The sequence below is a fragment of the Dasypus novemcinctus genome, chromosome 8, assembly GCF_030445035.2.
Source record: "Dasypus novemcinctus isolate mDasNov1 chromosome 8, mDasNov1.1.hap2, whole genome shotgun sequence".
NCBI lineage: Eukaryota > Metazoa > Chordata > Mammalia > Cingulata > Dasypodidae > Dasypus > Dasypus novemcinctus.
Window position 1 is genome coordinate 97,183,987 of NC_080680.1, and position 21,640 is coordinate 97,205,626.

At 39.1% G+C, this 21,640-nt stretch overlaps 2 protein-coding genes across 6 annotated transcripts in view; one reads left to right on the forward strand and one right to left on the reverse strand.

Annotated features, from left to right (window-relative positions):
* The window catches only part of MORN5 (MORN repeat containing 5), a 36,695-nt gene extending 36,318 nt beyond the window's left edge, over positions 1–377 (reverse strand). Inside the window, exon 1 of one of the 2 annotated variants that reach the window (XM_012523450.4) lies at positions 249–377. In XM_012523450.4, the coding sequence (XP_012378904.2) occupies positions 249–295 (47 nt within the window). In that variant the 5' untranslated portion in view covers positions 296–377. The remainder of the gene's footprint in view (positions 1–248) is intronic. The other variant, XM_023587518.2, reaches the window with a different exon arrangement.
* Positions 378–450: 73 nt separating this feature from the next.
* NDUFA8 (NADH:ubiquinone oxidoreductase subunit A8) lies at positions 451–16,352 on the forward strand. 4 transcript variants are annotated; one of them, XM_004453904.4, is made up of 5 exons: positions 461–640; positions 8,221–8,384; positions 8,733–8,804; positions 12,027–12,192; positions 16,034–16,352. In XM_004453904.4, the coding sequence occupies exons 1-5, from the start codon at positions 590–592 to the stop codon at positions 16,169–16,171; spliced, it is 591 nt and encodes a 196-aa protein (XP_004453961.1). In that variant the 5' UTR covers positions 461–589; the 3' UTR covers positions 16,172–16,352. The 4 variants fall into 4 exon arrangements, 2 of the variants coding, with proteins under 2 accessions (XP_004453962.1, XP_004453961.1); XR_011649464.1 differs by having other exon boundaries at positions 462–640; positions 12,027–14,808; XR_011649465.1 differs by lacking the exon at positions 8,733–8,804 and having other exon boundaries at positions 451–640; positions 12,027–14,808.
* The last annotated feature ends 5,288 nt before the right edge of the window (positions 16,353–21,640 follow it).

The following is a 21,640-nucleotide window of genomic DNA, read 5'->3' on the forward strand; positions in this document are numbered from 1 at the left end:
AGCACACGTACGCACATTCCTGTGGAATAAATGAATCTCAGCTGTCACTTATTAGAGTCGTGTCCTTGAACAAGGTATTCCACTCCTCTGCACCTCATTTTCCTCAACTTTAAAATGAAAATAAATAAACCCTACCTGAAAATGCTGTCCTGCAGATTAAAAGGGACAAACCTTGTGAAAGTGCTTGGTACAAGGTCCGTTGTAGAGGCAAAAAGACAGGTGTCTTTTGAATCAAACGAGGCCCTTACCTCCCGTCTACATATTGTCCGATGTATTTGCTCCCGGTATACTCCATCGCGCCTGCTTCTAGTTTCCAGCGGCTGGGATCCCGGAGTCTCAGCGTAGATAGCCTCACTATGACAACCAAGTCGATGGGCGGGGCCTACGCCAAGCCCCGCCCCAGAACGCGCTGAACCTCCTTGCCTTGCGCACGCTCTGTTGCTCGCAGTTGGGTAGAGTAGTGCGCCTGCGTACTGCCGCCTGCGCATGCGTAGCCGCCGTGTGGCTCTTCGGCGCTCCAAAGGGGAGTTCAAGGAGACGGGGGCGACAAGGCCTAGGGTATCTCCTCAGGGCCTGGGCTACAGCCGTCATGCCGGGGATAGTGGAGCTGCCTACTCTGGAGGAGCTGAAAGTGCAGGAGGTGAGGCTCGTCCGGAGGACAGGCAAGTGGGGCATAGGGCTGCAGCCTTCCGGGCTTGGGCCCAGCCCTGCTTCGCCTCAGCGCTTCCTGGGCCCGCGTTCTCCCCACTCCCTGTTCCCCAACACATATAGAGGTCGACCCCCGGACGTCCTCTCCAAAGGTCCGGGAATCACTTGCCTCTCCCACCCATCCCCATCCTGAAGTGGCTGTAGAACCAACTTGCTTTTCCCTGCGTGAATAATGGTGGTGCTTTTTATTAAGCACCAACTAGAGCCATTTCACTTACTGTATATCACTTAATACGACTCAGACCTCCGTGAGAAGCTAGTACACAGCTCCAGGTGCTCACAGATGAGGGAGACAGGCAGTCACCTTAAAAGTAAAGTATCATTGGTGCCGTGGTAGAGGTGCAGAGTGCCTAATTAGAGTTAGGAAGCTGCAGGAAAAGAAAATGATGCTCCAGAGTGAATCTGGTATTAGCCGTGGAAAGGTGTTTGGTGATGTTAAAGCATTTATGTATTCAAGAGGTAAGGTTTGAATAATTACTATGTGCACATACACAGAGTTTAAAATCTAAAGGGGAGAGAGACACATAAAGAGGCAATTACAGTACTGGGTAGTAAGGACCATGATAAGTAAAGACAATATAATCATAGTTTTGCCATTATCAAGCCTTTACTAGACAGGATGCTAATTACTTTAAATGCATTAATTCGTTGAACCCAACAAGAAGTCCTGTAAGGTGGGTTATGACTGGTCTCTATATGTAATAAATAAGGAAACAGGCCCTGAAAGTAGACGTGAGAGTTGGAAGGTGAACCCGGGTCTACTTGATTTTAAAATCTGTACTCCTAAATTACTGAATTATAGGCAAAGTCAAAAGTGAGAAAGTTCGGCAATAGTACCTTGTTTGTTTAGGGAGCCAAATGCTGTTTAATATGACTAGTGTTGGTGGGAAGCAACAGGTGCTGAGCCTGGAGAGGTACCTTGGGCTGAAACAGGATTGGGAAACAGCTTCCACAAGGCCAGACTAAGGAGTTGGTACTTTTTCTTCTAAGTGAGGTGGTGGGGAGAGGTGGAAGGTTTTAAGGCAGAGGAATGCTGTGGCAGGTGTGGGTATTAGAAAGATCAGCCAAAATTGGAAGAAAGAAAAGGCAAGACTAAATATTATGTGCCAGAAATTATACACCAGGCACTGCGTTAAGTATTTTATATGCATTGCCTAATTTGGCCTTTTTATCTGCCTTCCCTCCTTCCCCCGACCCCAGATTAAAAAAAAATTAGCTGTATCCAGGGACTTTATAATAAAGTGATAGTTACTTAGAGGTGGGAGGAGGGGCTTGCTGCCATCAAACTGGTCATTCTTTTGTTTCTTGCCCCAGTGAAGCTGGGTTAGCCTTGAGGTACTGTATTTTTTTTTTAACTTTTTATTTTATTTTTTATATCATAATTGTCTTTTTTTAAAAGATACATAAATAAAAAAATGTTACATTAAAAAATATAAGAGGTTCCCACATACCCCACTTTCCACCCCCCCCACTCCTCCCACATCAACAATCTCTTTAATCATTGTGGCCCATCATTACATTTGGTGAATACATTTTGGAGCACTGCGGCTCTGCATGGGTTATAGTTTACATTGTAGTTAAACTTGATTTTGAAATAATTTCAAACTTACAGGACAGTTGCCAAAATAATACAAAACCCATACAGAGAACTCTTAACATTCTTCCCGCCCCCATACTCAGATCCACCAATTTTAACCTTTTGCCACATTTGCTCTGTAATTCTTTTTTTCTCCATCAATCAATCCATCTCTCTATCAATCAATCTATCAGTTTTCTAACATTTGAGGGTAGGTTGTATACATCATGCTTTCTTGTACATCTCCTGGGAACAAGGTTGTTTACTAAAGAAACCACCTTAAGTACCATTGTCAAGTTCAAGAATTTTAACATTGATAAAAACCTTTCATTCTATATTCCATTTTTTTCATATGTCCTAATAATGTCTTTTTGGTCTTTTTCTCCTTTGTTATTAGATCCTGTCCAGGATCATGTATTACATTTCATTGTCATTGTCTCTTTAGTAGTTTTTTTTTTTTTTTTTTTAATGTGGAAACATATATGCGACATAAACTTTTGGATATCAGCCACTCCTAAGCATACAGTTCAGTAGAATTAATCAGGGTTATAATCAGGTGCTCACCACCATCCATTTCCAGAACTTTCCCATCACTCCAAACAAACTCCACACCCATTGTGCTTTAACTCCTCATTCCCCCTTCCCCCACCTTTGTACTTTACTAAGTTGCTGTGTTTTTAATTCATACTTTAATTTGGTTCAGTGAACATCTGAAGTTCTACTTCAGGCAAATATTCTTATCTAGAATAAATTTGCCTTCAGGCACGTTAAGTTGAATTGAGAAACAATTACATAAATAAAAAAATTCAAGACAAAATATGAGTAAGTCCTATGAAAGAGGGGCAGACAGGGTTTGAGAGAAGAGAGTAAGATTTGAAGTAGGATCTAATTTCTAGGTCTAATTGCTTGGTCATCTTGACTTGTAAGATGAATTAATGACAGCTGTAAAATTCTCTGAGGCTATAAAGGAAACAGAAAACACTTTTGGGGCATAAGAAGTGACTTTTATTGGCAGAGATGGAGAGAAGAGCTCTTTATTTTTTTTTTTTTTTTTTTTAATTTTTTTATTTTTTGTTGACTTTGTAATAATATTACATTAAAAATATATATGTGAGGTCCCATTCAACCCCACCCCCCCACCCCCCCTCTCCCCCCCCCCAACAACACTCGTTCCCATCATCATGACACATCCATTGGATTTGGTAAGTACATCTTTGGGCACCTCTGCACCTCATATACATTGGTTCACATCATGGCCCATACTCTCCTCTATTCCATCATGTAGGCCCTGTGAGGATTTACAATGTCCGGTGATTACCTCTGAAGCACCATCCAGGGCAGCTCCATGTCCCGAAGACGCCTCCACCTCTCATCTCTTCCTGCCTTTCCCCATACCCTTTGTCCATTATGTCCACTTTTCCCAATCCAATGCCACCTCGAGAAGAGCTCTTTAAAGTGGAGGAAAAGATCTGAGAAAGGGAAGGAGGTAGGCAAATGCAGCTAACCAAAATGGGTTCTGTGAATAGTGAATTCAGTGATTTGAGAGAACAGCAAGTAGTCCCCTTTGAAGTGTGATTAGTAAAAATACTATTAAGATAATTTTGATCCAGAAAGCTTCAACTACCCAGTGAGTTTAGACTATTCTGCTGTTAAGGCTGAACCCTTTGCCGGTTTTGTTGCCGTTTTGTTAAATAAGAATTGTATTTTCGAAAGATCACTCTAACAGCTCTATGAAGAATGGATTGAAGAGAGGAAAGGAAAAGCAGGGAGATTAGTTTCAGTGACTGTTGAAATAGTTGAGGAAGAGATTTATCACCCCAGTGTAGTGACTGTGAACAGAGAAGAAAGAGCAAATATTTCTAGAATTGAGTAGACTTAGCAATGGATTAGATGTTGGAGACAGGAAAGGGAGAGGAGTTAGTGTTAGATTTACAACCTGATGATAGGATTAGGGAAGCCAGGAAAAGGAACAGGTTTTGGGGGACAAGTTAAACTCATCTTGGGCCTCATTGATTTTGGAGTTGACACATCCCCATGGAAAAAAGTAGCTAGGAGCTTTGGGCTGGAAACTCCTTGGATAAATTGACAATTTTGAGTAAAAATAAAAATAGCTAATATTTAGATACACTTTCTATGTGCTAGGTACTGTTAAGTCTTTTTATGTGTATTAGCTCATTTAATCTTCATAACAGTTCTATAATGTAAATACTATTATTGCCTATTTTACTTAATTAAAATATAAGACTTAAATTGAGTGCCGTAGAAGGAGGTGCAGATAGGTTTTAAGGAAGAGAGTGCAGGACTGGAAGATGGATGGGTTTTACATTGTAAGAGTTTCTCTGTCTCATTTTCCACACCTGCAGACTGTATGTATAAAACCTGCTGTGCAGTGAGTTGTGAGAATAAATGAGGGAGGACATTGAAATTCTCTAGTTTTTTGAGACAAAGGAAGCTGAATGAATTTGAGAGGGTATTCACCGTGAGCAGCTGTGAAAGGATGTTGTATCTTTTGGAATTTATTAGTACTTAGTAAAGAAGCAGGTGAGGTGATTTAGTGACATCTGAATTTCTTTCCCACCTCAGTGATGGTGATGTGATGGGAAAAGGCCTGAATGGGAGGTCAGAAGCTCTGAGTTCCAGTTCAGGGGTTGCCACCGACCACTGAGTCATCTCAGGGACATCTGTTTTTCAACAGCTAGGAAATAGATTTGATAAAGGCTCTCATCCTTTATTTCCCTGTGACAGACTTAGATGGTATTTTACATGCGTAACAATATAGGTGTACCTGGATTTCGATAAGACTTCCACATCTGTGGAAGTAAAGCAGGTAGTGCTGCAGACTTTTTTGTCCTGGTAGTCATGAATATATTTGAGTAAGTCGTCCATGAAGGCATTTAAAATTAAATATAACTAATGTAATTTTTAAAATATATTAAACTTTAAAAAAAAGTATTGATTTTTATTCTCCCAGCTTTTTACTTTATAGATAATAAAACAAGTGTTTATCACTCAATTAACCCAAATGAAATTTTATTATTTAAAAAACTACAATACAAAAACTTAACAGGTTTTTAACATAAATATATTAAAATAATGGCAGATTTCATGTACATCATAGCTTCACCTATGCTTTGATAATTATAAGGTTATTAGATAGTCATAACTTTACCCTCTATATAGTGTATGGATTACTCTCTTCATCTTTCCTTGCCTTCTATTTTAGTAATAATTTTAACCTAAGGTGGATAAAGAACACACAGACCCACAAAGCCGCTATAGATTATTCTCATATATAGATATAAAAATTCTTAATAAAATGCTTGCAAACAAAATCCAGGAGTGTATTAAAGTATAATACATTATGACAGGCTAAATCTTTTTCTCGCAATAACAGTAGGTTGGTTTTTATAAAGTCTATTAATGCTTTGCACTTCTTTTGTGGATTAATGAAAAAGAATCCTGAAATTTTCAGTCTCTTTTGGTGGAAAAAGGGAACAGCAGTAAAGCAAAACCAACTAGGAGTAGAAAAGAACTTCCTTAATGAAGTTAAGACTATATTCCAGATACCAACAGCAAAAATATTGAGCAGTGTTTTAAAGTTCACAAGGCAAGATATCCACTGTCATCACTCTTCATCTGTATTGTGGAGGTTTTAGTCAAAACAAAAAGAAAGGAAAAGAGAAGAAGAAAAAAAATAAGTATCAGAAAGGAAGAGAACAGTTACTTATAAAAGATAGTTTTTAGTTAATCCTCTTGCATTTTGTATCAGAACTGACAAAATAGTTCAGTAAGATGGCTGGAGAGAGGATGGAATATACAAATAAATAGTAACCAATTTGAAAATTTAATAGAATATTCTATTAGATATCAAAAATGATAAAATACTGACACATGGAGAAATGTGCAGGGTCCCTATATGAGTAAAACTATAATTTTAACCTAAGGGCATAAGAATGACCTGAATAAATGGAAGAGTCATCATAATGTTCCTGTATGGGAAGGTATAATTCATGCATTGTGTTCCCAGTGCCTGTAACAGTGCCTGGCACAGAGTTCGGGTAGATGCTCAACATATACTAGTGCTGGATATTATTTTGAGTACCATAGTATTATAGTTAATTGTAGTTTAACTTAGGGAGAATTAACATCTTTACGTATTGGATATCTGTTAATAGCAAAGTCCCTTCCCTCTTGGAGCTTCCATTCTATTGGAGAAGACAATAAAGCAACAAATATAAGATATAACTATATAGTAGTCCATCAGGTAGTGATAAGTGCTGTGAAGAAAAATAAACTAGGATAATGGGTTTGAGTGACCACTGGTGCTATCTTATATAAGATGATTAGGGAAAAGTTGTCTGAGGAGATAAAATTTGATCAGACTCAACATTATAATGCTTCCTAATTTAATATAAATTAAATTGAATACAATTCCAGTGCACATTGTGAAGGGGGTATTCATCTGGAAGAACAGTCAAATGATTTTGGAAAGGAAGCATAATGAAGAAGTTGGTCCTCCCAGATTTAAAAAAATGTTCCGTTAAGCTACAATAATTAAAATGTTGTGTAATTGGCATAAGAAAAGATACTACAAGAAAGAGGCCAGTAGAACTCTTGCTGCAGCAGATTAATTGGACTGTGCAGTTCTCTCTGAAGTAGCTGTAACTACACTATTTTTCTGCTGAAGAGAATGTACTGGAATGCAAGTGTGGGAGACTGGCATAGTTAGATGTATGCCTATAACTCCATGGTTTTCTTGATAAGTGCTTCCTTTGGGTTTCCTCTGCTTTGACCAGCATGAGGTAAAGCTGAGAAAGTGATATGCTGGTTCACAAATCTGTGTGCATATAAAAACAACAGCACAGTGCTATCTGTGGGCACATAAAAACAGCAGCACAGCTATATCATTGTTAGAATACACAGTTTTGATGGAAAGAAAAGTGTGTTCAGAGTTAGGTTATTAGCTGAAGATTTTAGATATGCTTTAGGTTATGATGTTTAAAAATTCAAACATTTTAGTACTTTGCTATTAGTAGTAACTTATTGGACTAGATTCTCTTTCTGATCCCTTCCAGTCTCCTGTGATTCTTGTAGTCCTTTGGGAGTTTTATATATCCTTAAATTATTTATTTGTATTCTTGAAGAGGAGACTTAACAGGCTTCTCAGAGTTGATTCCTCAACCGTACATCCCAGAAGTGTCATTCTCCTTCATGGCTCCACTCTTTTTTTCCAGTATGTTTTTTAATTTATTTTTTAAAAGATACATAGCTCACAAAATGTTACCTTAAAAAAATATAGGAGATTCCCACATGTCCCATTCCCCACACCCCCAATGTTTCCCACATCAACATCTTTCATTAGTGTGGTACATTCATTGCATTTGATGAGTACATTTTGGAGCACTGCTACACGGCCTGGATTATCGTTTACACTGTAGTTTACACTCTCCCATCCATTCAGTGGCTTGTGACGGGAAATATAATATCCTGCATCTGTCCCTGCAGTATCACTCGGGACAACTCCAAGTTCCGAAAATGCCCCCATATTACACCTCTTTTTCCCTCTCTCTGCCTTCAGCAACTCCAGTGGCAGCTGTCTCCACATCAGTGATATAATTTCTTCCATTAGGACTCCTCTCTTTATCATAAAGGCCTAAGGATTTTATTAGGACAACCATTTCCTCTTTTCTAGGAATAATTTAATAAGATTATTTTGAAGATGAAGAAAATAGTGTATGTGTAAGAACTTTGTGATCTCTAAAGCAATGTAGATCATAAAGAATTAGTATGGCAACCCCTGTGTTTAGTTTTCTTGGTAAAGTCAGAACAGTGCTCCCTTTGTCTTCTGTCTCTTTTGACTAGCATGAGGTCAAGTTGAGGAAGTGATTTCCTGGTTCACAAATCTGTGGTCTTTCTCCTATTGTTCCTTTCTCCAGGTGAAAGTCAGTTCTTCTGTGCTTAAAGCTGCGGCCCATCACTATGGTGCTCAATGTGATAAACCCAACAAAGAGTTCATGCTCTGTCGCTGGGAAGAGAAAGATCCGAGGCGGTGTTTAGAGGAAGGCAAGCTTGTCAACAAGTGTGCTTTGGACTTCTTTAGGTAAAAATCTTTTGGCATCGGTGTTCATTTGGTTGAAACATCAAGGTGTACATATCTTGATGAATGTCCCACTCATTAAATAGAAGGATGATTTTAGTGACTAATTTTAGTAGAAAGTGCACAGGCTTCGAAATCAGATAGAGCAAGGTAAGTCCTTAATATATGATATATTTTCTTTTGTGGTTTTTTGGGCAAGTTATTTAATCTCCATGAACCTCAATTTTCAAATGTGTCAAATAATACTTACATAGGATTGCTCTGGACAGTTTTAAGAGTCACATAAAAATGACTCAGCACAGTGCTTATTACCAGGCATTCACTAGATTGTTGTTGTTGTCTTTACTACAGAACACAGAATTATGGTGGAAAGGAAAAGTATGTTGAGAGTCAAGTTTTTAGCAGGCCACTGTTCTTGATACTGTAAGTTTAAAAAAAATCGAAATACAAATTATGTAATTATAGAAACAGTGTTTTGACAAACATGTTAGTCAGAACTCTGTTAATAAAAGGAGAGATATTCAATCTGAAGGGGTAAAGTTCAGAAATAGCTCTGGATTCAGGCAGGGCTATGTTCAAGGACTTAACTAATTTCACAACTACTTGGTGCCTTTTTGCTTTTTCTTCTACCTCCAGTCTCTTAGTTTTGTTTTTCTCCGTTGACCTACCCTTACTGTAACAAAATCACCCTTAGCAGCTCCAAACTGCTGTTCTGCTTGCTTAGCAAACTTAGAGTGCCATTTCTGCAGTAGTCTGAGCAGAGGTTCCTGGTCTGAGCCTGATTGGCCTGGCTGGTTGACTTCATATGCATATTTTTGAACCAGTTGTGTTTCAGGTTATAAAATGATCTGATTGGTCAAGTCTAGGTAAAAGTGGGGGCTAGAGTTAGCTGAGAGACAGGGAGGGGTTGTCTCCCAAAGGAAAATAGGAAGATGTTACAGAAGAATGGAAAAAAAACTGCTGGCTAGGCGAAAACCACAGATGTCCACTACGATGATGTTAGAGAGAAAAATCAAATACCTTAGCACAATAGCTGCTTTCTTGCTTGCTTGCTTCTGCTGTCTTTGTCCACACGCAAAGATATTTTTGTAGCTCTTGTCATAATGTATGTACATTTTAAAATTTTATTTTTTACTTGACACTATTGGGAACATTTTTTCAAGTTGCCGTATAGTCTTTTTTTTTTTTTTTTTTTTTTAAGATTTATTTCTCTCCCCTTGTCCCCCGTCCCCTAGTTGTCTGCTCTCTGTGTGCATTTGCTGTGTGTTCTTCTTTGTCCACTTGCATTCTTGTCAAAGCACCGGGAATCTGTGTCTTGTTTTGTTGCGTCATCTTGCTGCGTCAGCTCTCTTGTGTGTACGATGCCACTCCTGGGCAGGCTGTGTTTTTTTTGTATGGGGCAGCTCTCTTTGAGGGTCGCACTCCTTGTGCATGGGGCTCCCCTATGCGGGGAACACCTCTGCATGGCACGGCACTCCTTGTGTGCATCAGCACTGCGCATGGGCCAGCTCCCCACTCCGGTCAGGAGACCCTGGATTTGAACACTGGACCTCCCATGTGGTAGGCAGATGCTCTTATCAGTTGAGCCAAATCCACTTCCCTATATAGTCTTTATGATTATCATTTTTAGTAGCTATATAATATTTCATCAGTGAATAAATTAGCCATAATGCACCTGACCAATTCCTATTGTTAAATATCATTGATTCCAGTTTTTGACTGTTTTGGATAAATCTGTAGATAATTTCCATCTCTTCATTCCTGGGCATAAATTTCCCAGCTGTGAGATGATTCTGGCAAAGCTTTGGGTATTATCTATGGCTCTTGAACTATATTGCCATTTTTATTAAGAGTTGGGTTAGTTTATGCTGTCCACACTACTGCATCCTGGCATCATAACCTCATAGTATTGAATGTTCTTCAAATGTTTGATATGTACAAAATGGTGTTTTATTCTTGCTTGAGTTTGCATTGATTTGGTTGCTAGGAAGGTCGAATTTGTGGGTTTATTTATTTTAAAACTTTTTATTTTATATGAGAACATTGGCAAAGCATTTTTTCTTAGGCCCAGAGGTGGTATGTTTAAGTGGCAAATGTTTAGATTTTCAAACTTCCAAGGTGCTAACTGCACCCTAGAAGAATTTCTCCCTGCTGAGGTGGTTGGTGTAGGCACTGATAGATAATTGTTAAGTGTGGCTGCTGGGGACACAGGGTGCAGAATAATGATCTGAATCCTATACTAGCGGTTTGCAGCCCTAGCCCTTCTAGTGCAGCATATTGGAGGAATACAAAACTCCCATTGGCTTATTACCAAGGGACTGTCAAATAAACGTTAGGTGAGTGCAGATTGGTGTATCATAGAAAGCAGGTCAGAGGTTAGAGGTAATTCAGTGAAGCTCCGTAGGGCTTCTCATATCTTTTTTTCCTTCCTGATGCATTCCTCCTCACCCACTCTCCTACCGAAGATTATGTGTTAGAGTACCTGGAAGGGGAACATAAAAAACCAGTAACATTGGTGCCAGGAAGGGAACTGAATGGCTAGAGGACTAGAATGGGAAGCAGATATTTTACTATGCAATACTTTTTTTACTTTTTTACATTTTAAACCAAAGAAAAGGCAGCATGATGTGATTTAAAAAAAAGAGCGAATGAGAGATTAAAAATTTGGAATGGGACTTTGGCCGATTCACTTAGGCTCTCTAGGCCTTAGTATTTTCATCTGTAAAGTAAATGGATTGGCTTCCTTAGATTATCTCAAATTCTTCCTTCTTGAGTCATGTTAAATAAGATTCATGTGTTGAGAGGACAGTTAGATTCCTAGCATATGGTAAGCAAGCACTCCATAGTTCTTCCACTGGGGGAGAGGAAACTCTGAAATTTTTTCACTGCCTCCAGTATGGCTTTTATGTAAAATAATGATATTTTATTCTTACTTGACTTCACATTTATCTGAATGGTAAGAGAAGGGGAATTTTGAAAAATAAGTGAAGCTTGTTTTTTTTATGCACTAAAGTTACTTTTTCTAACCTTTTTGATGGCCATAAATGACTATATACTATCCTGCTTCTTGACAGAAAGCACCAAATATAATTTGCCTTTCTTCTTGATGACAAGGATTAATCTCTATTTTTGTTCAGTGTTTTAACAGAATGAGGACCTTAAGCTTTTGAGGAGTGTAGGGCAGTTTGGCTCTGTACTCAATAACCCCAGGAAATTTTCCTTTTAATTTTGTCTTTGTATTTGCTTTTTATAATTCTTTCTCCTCCTTGCTATCATCTGTCACCTCTCACTTCTACAAGATGCCCATCTGTGATTGTGCCTCCTTCTCTTCTAAATTTGCTGTGCTGATAATCTTTAGAATTAGATCTAAAGAAAAGAATAAATAGGCTCCAAGTGAGGAGCTGCCCTCTGAGTAAAATACATGTGCTTTAGGATATAATCTTTTTGCATTCCTTTGATTTGTTTTGTAGTATAAAGAAATTAGTTTTTGTCCTCAGAAACCTTTTCTGTTTATATATTTGTTCCATTCAAAAAGCAAGACTGTGTAGTTGAGGTTTGAGGTCTGTGGCCTATCCCCTCCCCGCCTTCTTTTCTGTTTTTCAGCATTTTACAATGAGCTAGCCCTAATCTTACCCTCCTTTCCAGGCAGATAAAGCGTCACTGTGCGGAGCCTTTTACAGAATACTGGACCTGCATTGATTATTCCAACCTGCAGTTGTTTCGTTACTGTCGCAAGCAGCAGGCAAAGTTTGATGAATGTGTACTGGACAAACTGGGCTGGGTGCGGCCTGACCTAGGAGAGCTGTCAAAGGTAAAAAAGGTTTGCTTCTGGTGGTCTCACTCTCTGACTTAGGGGTGAGGTAAAGGCAAGGAGTTGGTCACAAAAAGGTCTGTTGTGACTGCAGATAATGATGTGAGAAATAGATTTACCAAACAGATTGATTAGTGAGTGATTATACTCAATCCAGAAGGGAGTTTATTTAATAAAAATAGTTCTTTAAATAGATCTTTCAGCATGTGCAGATTTGTTTTTGGTTAATTAGCTAATTGAAGAACAGAAGGGAGTAGAGGAAGATTAATTGTTTGAGGGACAGTGTCAGTTGAAAGCATCATTGAGATTATTGTGGAATTCAGAGGGGGAAAGGATCAGATTGTTCAGGAACATACATAAGATTAAAAAACAACAATAAGCCTTTTGTTTTAAAAGTCTGTTTTTCTATCCTTTCTCCTATATTTCCTGTCTCAGTTGACACCACCATCTATTGAAACATCAGAAAAGCCAGCAACCCATATGTCTTTATTCTTCATTCTGCGTTCTTTCTCATTCCATATAGTCATCAATTTCAACTAATTAGCAGCCTCTGGGATATTTTTAGAACCCTGCACTGCCCTCACTACCCTTATCTTACTTACTCTTGGACAGGAGTTCTTAACCTAGCTACATGAGTTCATGAGAGGTGAAGGGAGATTACATGGGCTTTAGAAAGCATTGCATCCTCTGAAATTTAAGAATATAGGCTTTACATCTTCACTGTAAGAAAGATCTGTGTGGAAGATAAATTTACATCACTTTCTTCCTATTGCTTTCAAGATCAGGCATTCGCTCCTTACCATGGCATTCAAGGCCCTTTAAGATCTGACCTATCCCTTCTTTTTTCTTCTTCTTCTTTTTTTTTTTTTTAGGTACTGGGGCTAGAACCCAGACCGTTTTTGAAGCTGGCACTCAGCTACGGGCCATATCAGCTCCCCGTTGGTTTTTTCATTTGTTTGCTTGTTGTTTTTCTGTTTTTAGGAGGCACTAGGAACTGAACCTGGGACCTCTCATTTGGGAAGCAGGCACTCAACTGCTTGAGCCCTATCCACTTCCCCTTCCTTCTTGAGCTTCATCACCATCTCTCCCTACTGTGGCAGCACAGATAGCAAGGCATGGAAGGGGAAAAAAACTTAGATTTTGAAGGGAGACAGATCATAGATTTGAATCTTGGTTCCGCTACATAACTGCAATAAGATCTTGAGAAAATCACTTAATATTTCCAATCCTCCTGCAGCTACAGGATGGAGCTAATAATACCTATTTTTCTTTGAGGATTAGATCAGAGAGCTAGTGTATATCCTCAGCATAGTGCCTGGCACATCGACCCACAATTAATTTTGTTTCTCTTCCCTTTGTGTCTACCATCTGTGGATAGTTGATAAGCTTGGTCATTGGTGGAGGAATAGTGTAGCAGTTTTTGTTCTGGTTTTCTTTTCTTGTTTTGTGTCTGGCATCGTCTTTTCTTCAGACATGTTGTTTTTTTGCACTGAACAGTTGAATAGTTGATGATTCTAAGTTGGAAAGTGGTATAACATACATTTATCAAAGAAAACTGCTTTTTCTCATTTCTTTCTGTCTCTCACGAAAGGAAGAAGTTGTATTATTAAGAAAACATATTTATTCCTGAAATTTTGTATTGACATTGAAAACTAAAAAAAGTATTGTTGTTTTAACTTTTTGTGTGTTCCTTTAAGAGAATTATCAATTTTTACTTAAATTCATTATCCAGACTCTTTCTAGAAAGGTGATTATCAGCCTAAATTTTAGCTTCATCCATTTTTTCATTCTGTGTTTCCACTGGATTGCCTTTCTCTGCTACCTTTGCCTGGTAAATTCCTACTCATTCTTTTGGTGTCAGCTCAAATGCTGTGCCCTCTCTGAAATCTCTGACTTTTCTAGGCAGACTTGCTCTCTCTCACTCATAATCCTATCATGCTATGATAATAATAATATTAACAATTTAGAATACGTAATATACAGCAAGTATTTTATGTACATTATTCCTTTCATCCTAATAATGTGAGGCAATAGCCACATTTTACAGATGAAAACTCGAAGCTTAAGTAAGCTTCCCAAAGTCATTTAACAAGTAAGCAATTTTACCACAAGTCTGTGTTCCTTTTCCTTTTCGGGGGTGATTCAGAGGAGTAAGTTGCTTTATCGTTCTTTTTGATTATGAAAGTAATACCTGTCTATTGTGAAAAATTCAGAAAATGCAGAAAAGTATAAAGAAGAAAATAAAGATCATCTTCAGCCCACCACCCAAAGGTAACCAGTAGTAATTTTTCTGTGCACATCTAACCAACACTTTATATGTGTTGGGAGTCCCACAATAATTTATCCTCTAATGGGGTCCTTTTATTACTTTTAATAAATGTTGAGAAACATTTTTCTAAATTTATTTAATAGATATCTTGAGTTCTTTATAGGATCTTCAGATGCCAGCTGGAGGCATTTGGAATTACTCCTTAAGCAATACAGAATCAGTAATAATCTCTAATCATGACAGAGAGAGGAGAAAATTGCTATAAAAAAACAGACAATCACTCTGGACTTACAGTGAGAAGACTTGGGTTTCAGCTCCAGTTCTGAAATTAAGTGTCTTTATCTTAGGCAAGTTCCTTGATCCTCATCTGTGAGGTAGAAATAACACTGTCTTATAGGGTGATTAAAATAATAATTATGTGATTGTGTACATGAATGCTGTGTTCACAATAAATGGTTTCTGAATTTGTGCACTTAGCAAAACTAATCTGGTCATTTTATGCAGAGTGCCTTAGAGTTCAGACCCTAGAGTAATAATCAGAAGACTATTAATAACTTCCCACCTCTCTGGGCCTGTTTCTTACCTTTAAAATGGGAAAATTTTCTTCTAGGTTCCTGTTTGGGGTTTTTGAAAATATCAGGGGATAATGTGGATGTAATTATCTTCCATTTCCTTTCCTATTGCTTTAGTTTAATACTTTTATTATCTCACCTAGCCTGGTGGCCTAACTCCATAATTCTGGACTTGGCCCTCTCCAATCTAGGTTCCATACTTCCCAGCCTGCAGTTGTGATTGAGTTACTTCCCTGCTTCAGTGGTACCTTTACTTTCATATTAAATTTCTTATACCTTTGCATATCATTCAATACCCTTCATCACCTGGCCTCTGCCTACCAGTGTAGTATTTTTTAAAGGTTCAGGTTTTGGAGTAAGGCACATTTGACTTTGAATACTCAGTTTGTCACTTTTAGCTATATGGCCTCATTGTGAATCTCTGCAGCATGACCTCATAAGAGTGTGAGGATGAAATGAAATAATGTGCCTGGCATAGTTTCTAAAACAGTAAGGGTTTAGTTAGGTATGTTATCTCCTGCCACTCTTCATATAACCTTAGCGTCACCCATTTTAAAGACTTGGCCTGTCTGTCTTCATATGTACTGTTTGTCTGCTTGGAATGCCCTTCCCTCCCTAATTTTGCTGGCCAGCTCCTGCTCATAACTTCAAAATTGAGCTAAATGTTACCTCCTCAGAAATAATCTGAACCCCTAGCATTTATATGCAGTGCCCTTGCTCTAGTAGCACTAAATTCATGTCTTGATTAGCTTAGGAAGTCATGGTTAATATTCTTGTCTATCCCTCACCAGACTGTGAGTCCTTGAGGACAGTGTGTATCTTGTACTACCACATGAAATGACATAAAGTAAACTTCTGTAAATATTTATTCAAGGATTTTATGGTCTAAATGTAATTTGCTAGGGTATCAGGAAGAGAGGAAACATAGGAAGTATGTTTGTGGTCACAGATTATCCTACCTAACTTTCAAATTGGCTTCTTTCCTCTTCACCCTTCCCAGGTTACCAAAGTGGAAACAGATCGACCTTTACCTGAGAATCCCTATCACTCAAGACCAAGACCAGAGCCCAACCCTGACATAGAAGGAGATCTGAAGCCTGCAAAACATGGCAGCCGCCTTTTTTTCTGGACCATGTGAAGATGGGGTCCATGGCCCAAACTCAAGTCATGTGCCCAGACAACTGATGAAAACTCCTGTGCAGTTTGTATTTGACTGATTGTGTGTTCTTTCCAGGATCACAAGTTATCAAAAAAGTTAATTTATGTGACTTGGCAGTTACTCCATACCATTTCCTGGCCATTAAAAAATTTAAAGGAAACAGTTGTATTTTATTACATTTGATGTAACCTTTGGCTTTTAAAAATAACTTTTGCATTTTCTTCTTGTGGTCCTCCCTATTTCTCTGCTTTAAGCAGGCTTTCACCAGTATGGCAGGAGAGCCATCTTAGATCATGGAGAAATGCCTGTGTAAAGCAGAGGCTTTGTTACCTGAGACAGCTCCTCAGGTCTGTTTCTGTTCACACATTTTGAAGTCTCAACTCTTTTCCTATCCATGATCTCAGACAAATAGATTTCCCTAAAGGTCACACAAGGGAAGCTTCCAGGATAGGAAAAGTGAAGAAATGTTGAGCCTTGTGACTCAGGGCATGGGAGGGGCCTCCTGGCTGGGTCTTCTGCAGTTTTGCGCAAAGTTTCTTAAAGAACCAAACTTCCACAACTTCCCCTTGATATTCCATCCTCAAGCATTATAACCCAGATGTTTTTCCTGATAGACAAGGGATGTGGAGGCTGAGCTCCCAGCTCCAAAGCCAGGAAGTTGGGAGGTCTGAGTGTCAATTCCAGCCTTGGGTGTGTTCCTTAACCTCTTTTAAGAGGTTGAATTTGAGGACAAACTAAAGGGAACATGCTTATCTACCTCCTGGGCAGGTTAAAGGCTCAAGTGTTTATAAAGCCCTTTGGTTCAAAGCACTATTATGTCTTTTTTTTTTTTTTCTTTCTTTCTTTCAATTCCTTTTTCACCATAGGCTATTTCCTCCACATCTGATTGTGTGACTTTATACCTTGTGACTCTCAAACTGCATATCAGCCTGCATAGTTCATCGTAACTCCCTGAGCCCTGATTTCTAATTTGCAGAGCTCTAAAGGTGAAGTAATTTCTAAAGGCCCTTCCGACACAAGCCACTCTAGAATTCTCTTAGGTGGACAGATTGCTGTGAGGCATTAGACAATTGAGACACAGGGCCTGTTGCCCACAGTGTTGGCATGGTTGTTAAAGCATGGCATGATCTGACCCCATGGTTGGAAGCATCGTGGGTGAGCCTTACTGCTACCTATGCTGCAAAAGTTTCTTGGCAGCAGCCTTTACCTCAGATTCTCCGATTTAATTAAGAAAAAGAATAGGTTCTTGTGTTTTTGAAAGGGATAAGACAATGTCCATTAGCCTCTTGGTGGCCAAGTAATTGGAAGTCACTTTTGGTGAGTAAAGTTTGAGCATGGCAGTAGGTGGGCCTTTATATGATACCTCAAGCTACCTGTTGCTTCCTAGGTTTCTTCCACAAAGGAGGCTGGGACTTAAATAGCAAATACTCATTGAGCACATTTAAGATGTGCTGAGTGCTTCACATGTATCAACTCCTTCAATGCTTAGAACTTTTAAAGGACATACTATTAAATGCCATGCCCATTTTACAGATGAAGGAACTAAAGCTTAGGGAGAGACTAAGAAGCCCCAGTCCTCATACATAAGAAGTAATAGATCTAAGATACAAGCAAGAACTGTCTGGTTTCAATGGTCACACCCTTGTCTTTCAGATTCATCAGCTCGTTCTCAGTCTGGGATGCACATTGAAGTCACCTGGGTACCTTTTAACACTGATGCAGTTCCCACCTCCAGAGATGCTTTTTTAAAAATTTATTTTAATTAGTAAACTTTATTTCAACTTCAAAAAATAAAGAAGAGGCATTTTAACAAATGGGAGCATTACTTTAAAAAATTATGTCCAGATACATTTATTTAATCCTAAAAACACAAACTCAATTGTTTCTTCAGTGTTCAGAAAGGTAAATAAATGAGCACAGATTGGTTAAATGACATGAACAAGGTCTCCTTGTTAAAGAAGTAAATGAAGAGAAAAAGAATTCTTGATCATATTTATCTCAAACTAAATCACATATTTTTTCCATATTTTTTTTACCTTTAGCATTGATAGTCTTTTGCCTTTGCTACATAAATATTACTTTTAACTACGTAAGTTACTAGTTGTATTTTTCTCATGCAACCTTATTCCTAACACCTTGTAATAGAGGAACACAGTATTTTTTTTTAAGATTTATTTATTTATTTCTCTCCCCTTCCCCTCACCCCCCACCCCAGTTGTCTGTTCTGTCTATTTGCTGCGTCTTCTTTGTCCGCTTCTGTTGTCAGTGGCACAGGAATCTGCTTTTTGTTGTGTCATCTTGTATCAGCTCTCCATGTGTGCGGCGCCATTCCTGGGCAGGCTGCACTTTCTTTCACGCTGGGCGGCTCTCCTTACAGGGCACACACGTGGGGCTCTCCTACACGGGGGACACCCCTGCGTGGCACGGCACTCCTTGCGTGCATCAGCGCCGCGCATGGGCCAGCTCCACATGGGTCAAGGAGGCCTGGGGTTTGAACCGCGGACCTCCCATGTGGTAGACGGACGCCCTAACCACTGGGCCAAGTCCGCTGCCGGAACACTGTATTTTTAATCACAACCCTCATCTACCACCAAAACCACTATTATACAGTCCCTCAATTAACATTAACCATCCTAGGCTACTACTTTCAGCCAAAGTCACATTTATAAATCAGCAGTGTTAGATGCATTATACTGTGAGATACCACTGTTGGATGTGGCCTGGGCATGGAGTTTTTCAATGCTCCCCAGTTATTCTAATGTACCACTAAGGTATAGGACCACATTGATGGATTGCTCAAGTATAAACTTGAGGAAGCAGGTCCAGGGGGTTGTGTTAGCAAGGAAGTTGTAAGTGGGTAAACTGAGACTTAAATCCATCTGATTGCAATGCTCAAGCTCATAGTCTGAACATAAACTAATGCATATGAATCATCTGAGGATCTGATTAAAATTAACATGCAAATCCTGAAAAAGTAGGTCTGGGATGGAACCTCAGTTTTCTAGTAAGCTTCTTGGTGGTACTGAGGCTTCTGGTCCATGGGCCACATTTTCAGTAGTGCAGGGCACTCCGCAAGTGTTAATCCGACCTCTTCAGAACTGTTAATGTCTTCAAATTCAATTCTAGGATGTTTTAACTTTTGCCCAAGTTGGAACAGCAGCTCTTGCCTCTTTCCCTCTCCCTCCTCCCCTACCCCTCACCTCCCCACCTCCCCATCTTGCTTTGAATTCCTTGAACAAAGAAACGAATTTTTGGCTTTCCTGTCCTCTTGATGGAATTATACTGCATCAAGGCCTTTTAGGATAGAGGAATTTAAGTTATTAAAGATAGGGTTTTTAAGATCTCACAACAAATGCATCTCTCAATTTCAGTAGGTAAAAGATCACAGAACAATTTGGAAGATGTTAATGTGAAGGACCCTTGATCAGGGTTTCAAATATTAGTCAGAAAATCTTCCTGCTTGTTTGGTTTGGGAATAATGAGGCTAAGTCCTTACAAGTTCCAAGGGAAACTTATCTGCCTCTTTTCCTCAGCCAAGCCTGTTCCTGTCTTCCCTATCTGAGTTAACGGTGTCTCCATCCTTCCAGTGTCAACACAGGAGATGCATCATTGACTCCTTCCGTGCACTGCTGCTCTCTGTGTTCTAATCCAACACCAACACCCTTCTGTAACCTCTCACGTGTTACTTCCCTTTTTTTTTTTTATCTCACTGTCACTGTCTTAAACTGTTCCCCTTATGTGGATTATTAAAACTACTTCCTAATTGGTCTGCTACCACCATTTCCTCCTCCATTCCATCCTTCAATTTGCCTCTGCTCCTCAAACACCTTCAGTGGCTCTCAAATTGCTACTAACCTAAATCCAAACCCTTACTGGCATTCTGATATTCCATCATTTAGCCCTAGGCCATTTGCCCCACAATTATTCTTATGTGCCCTGCTTGTGATAAAATGCTCTTCCGTAAGAGTGCATTCAAATCTCCAAATCTTCACTAATACTTTTCTCTTGCCTTGAAAAAATTCTTCCCCCAACTTTGCCTCGTGGAAGTCTGCCCATCTCTCAATGGGCTCTTCCCCAGGAAGCATCCTCTTCCTAACAGCCAGAAGTGGACTTTCCTGCCCTTTCGTTCCCATGAAAATATAGTGTGATGGTTGAATGCAAGGGCTCTGGAGTTGGGCTACCTGTATTTGAATTCAGCTATTGTCATTTAATAGTTGGATGAGCATAGGCAAGTTATTTAATCTTTCTGTGCCTTATTTTCCTCATCTGTAAAATGGAAGACAATAACAGTATCTCCTGAGATGGCTGTGAAGATTTACACATAAAATGCTTTAATACGGTGTTGATAAGTGGTAACTATTGTTTTAACACTACCTGAGTAGCAACTATCACAACACCAGTGTGGTCATCTTCCCTAGTCTTAATGCTCCAAGAGTTGGACTTCAATATCTTATTTGTGTCTCTATAGCCCTATACCCCAGCACATGATAAGCGTTCAAGAAATGATTATCTATACTCTAAGTTTATCTCTCCAAAGAATTCTAAACCCTCTCCCTTCTACAAAAACAAACAAAGATAATTTTATTTAGAAATAGGAGTAACTTTTCAAAGGTAAATTGCCTTCTTTGTAGGTATCAAATCCCAGCTAAAATGCTTGGTGTATAATACAGGATGTAGTCTTATGCCGGGAAATGAAATAGCATGCCATGCCTATGCTTTAAACACGACCAGCTCTGTCCACCACATAGGAATTCTCAGTTTCTGGTTGCAATGTCTTTGTGTATCTTAATCATTTGTATCACAATGTGATACATTTGTGATATGTATCACAAGGAATTTGTTTTAACAAGGTATTGAGAGTTGGAAAGTATTTACTTAAAAAATAAGTTAGAACAAATTCAAGCTTCTCCCTGTAATAAATAATATCACTCTCGTTCACGTATACTCATATATATTTTCTTTAGTGAGAGAAAAAGGGGTGCAGTTGCAGCTAGAACCCTGGAAAGACATGAATTAATTAGTTAATTCATTCAACAGTTGTATTTACAGCCTGCTGTGTGCTAATTACCATTCTAGGCATAGTGACACCATGATGAACAAGAATGGGTCCCTGCTTTCATGGAGCTTCCATTCCAGTAGTGGAAAAAATAAACAAAGACAGAAACAAAAGGATGTCAATGTAAGTCTTGCGAAGGTCTTTCAGAAGAAGTGGTGTTTAAGCTTCTACTTGAAGGATGAGAAGGAACCAGAGAGCTGACTGAAGAGGCCCCCATTCTGAGGGAACAGCAGGACACAACCCTGAAGCAGGACAGGGCTTAATGTGCTTCAGGAACAAAGAGGAAACTTGCCTGGTCAGAGTATGGTTTTGTGCGGATAAGCCAAATGCAGACTGCGGCTTATTTATCTCTTCCCTAATACCGATGGGGATGTTTCCTGCCCAGGTGTCTC

Bases quoted from the DNA above. Each gene is read 5' to 3' on its own strand.
- NDUFA8 (XM_004453904.4), top strand. From the start codon at position 590: ATGCCGGGGATAGTGGAGCTGCCTACTCTGGAGGAGCTGAAAGTGCAG. The intron at 641-8,220 runs GTGAGGCTCGTC...TCCTTTCTCCAG, and splicing joins AGGAGCTGAAAGTGCAGGAG to GTGAAAGTCAGTTCTTCTGT. The intron at 12,193-16,033 runs GTAAAAAAGGTT...CACCCTTCCCAG, and splicing joins ACCTAGGAGAGCTGTCAAAG to GTTACCAAAGTGGAAACAGA.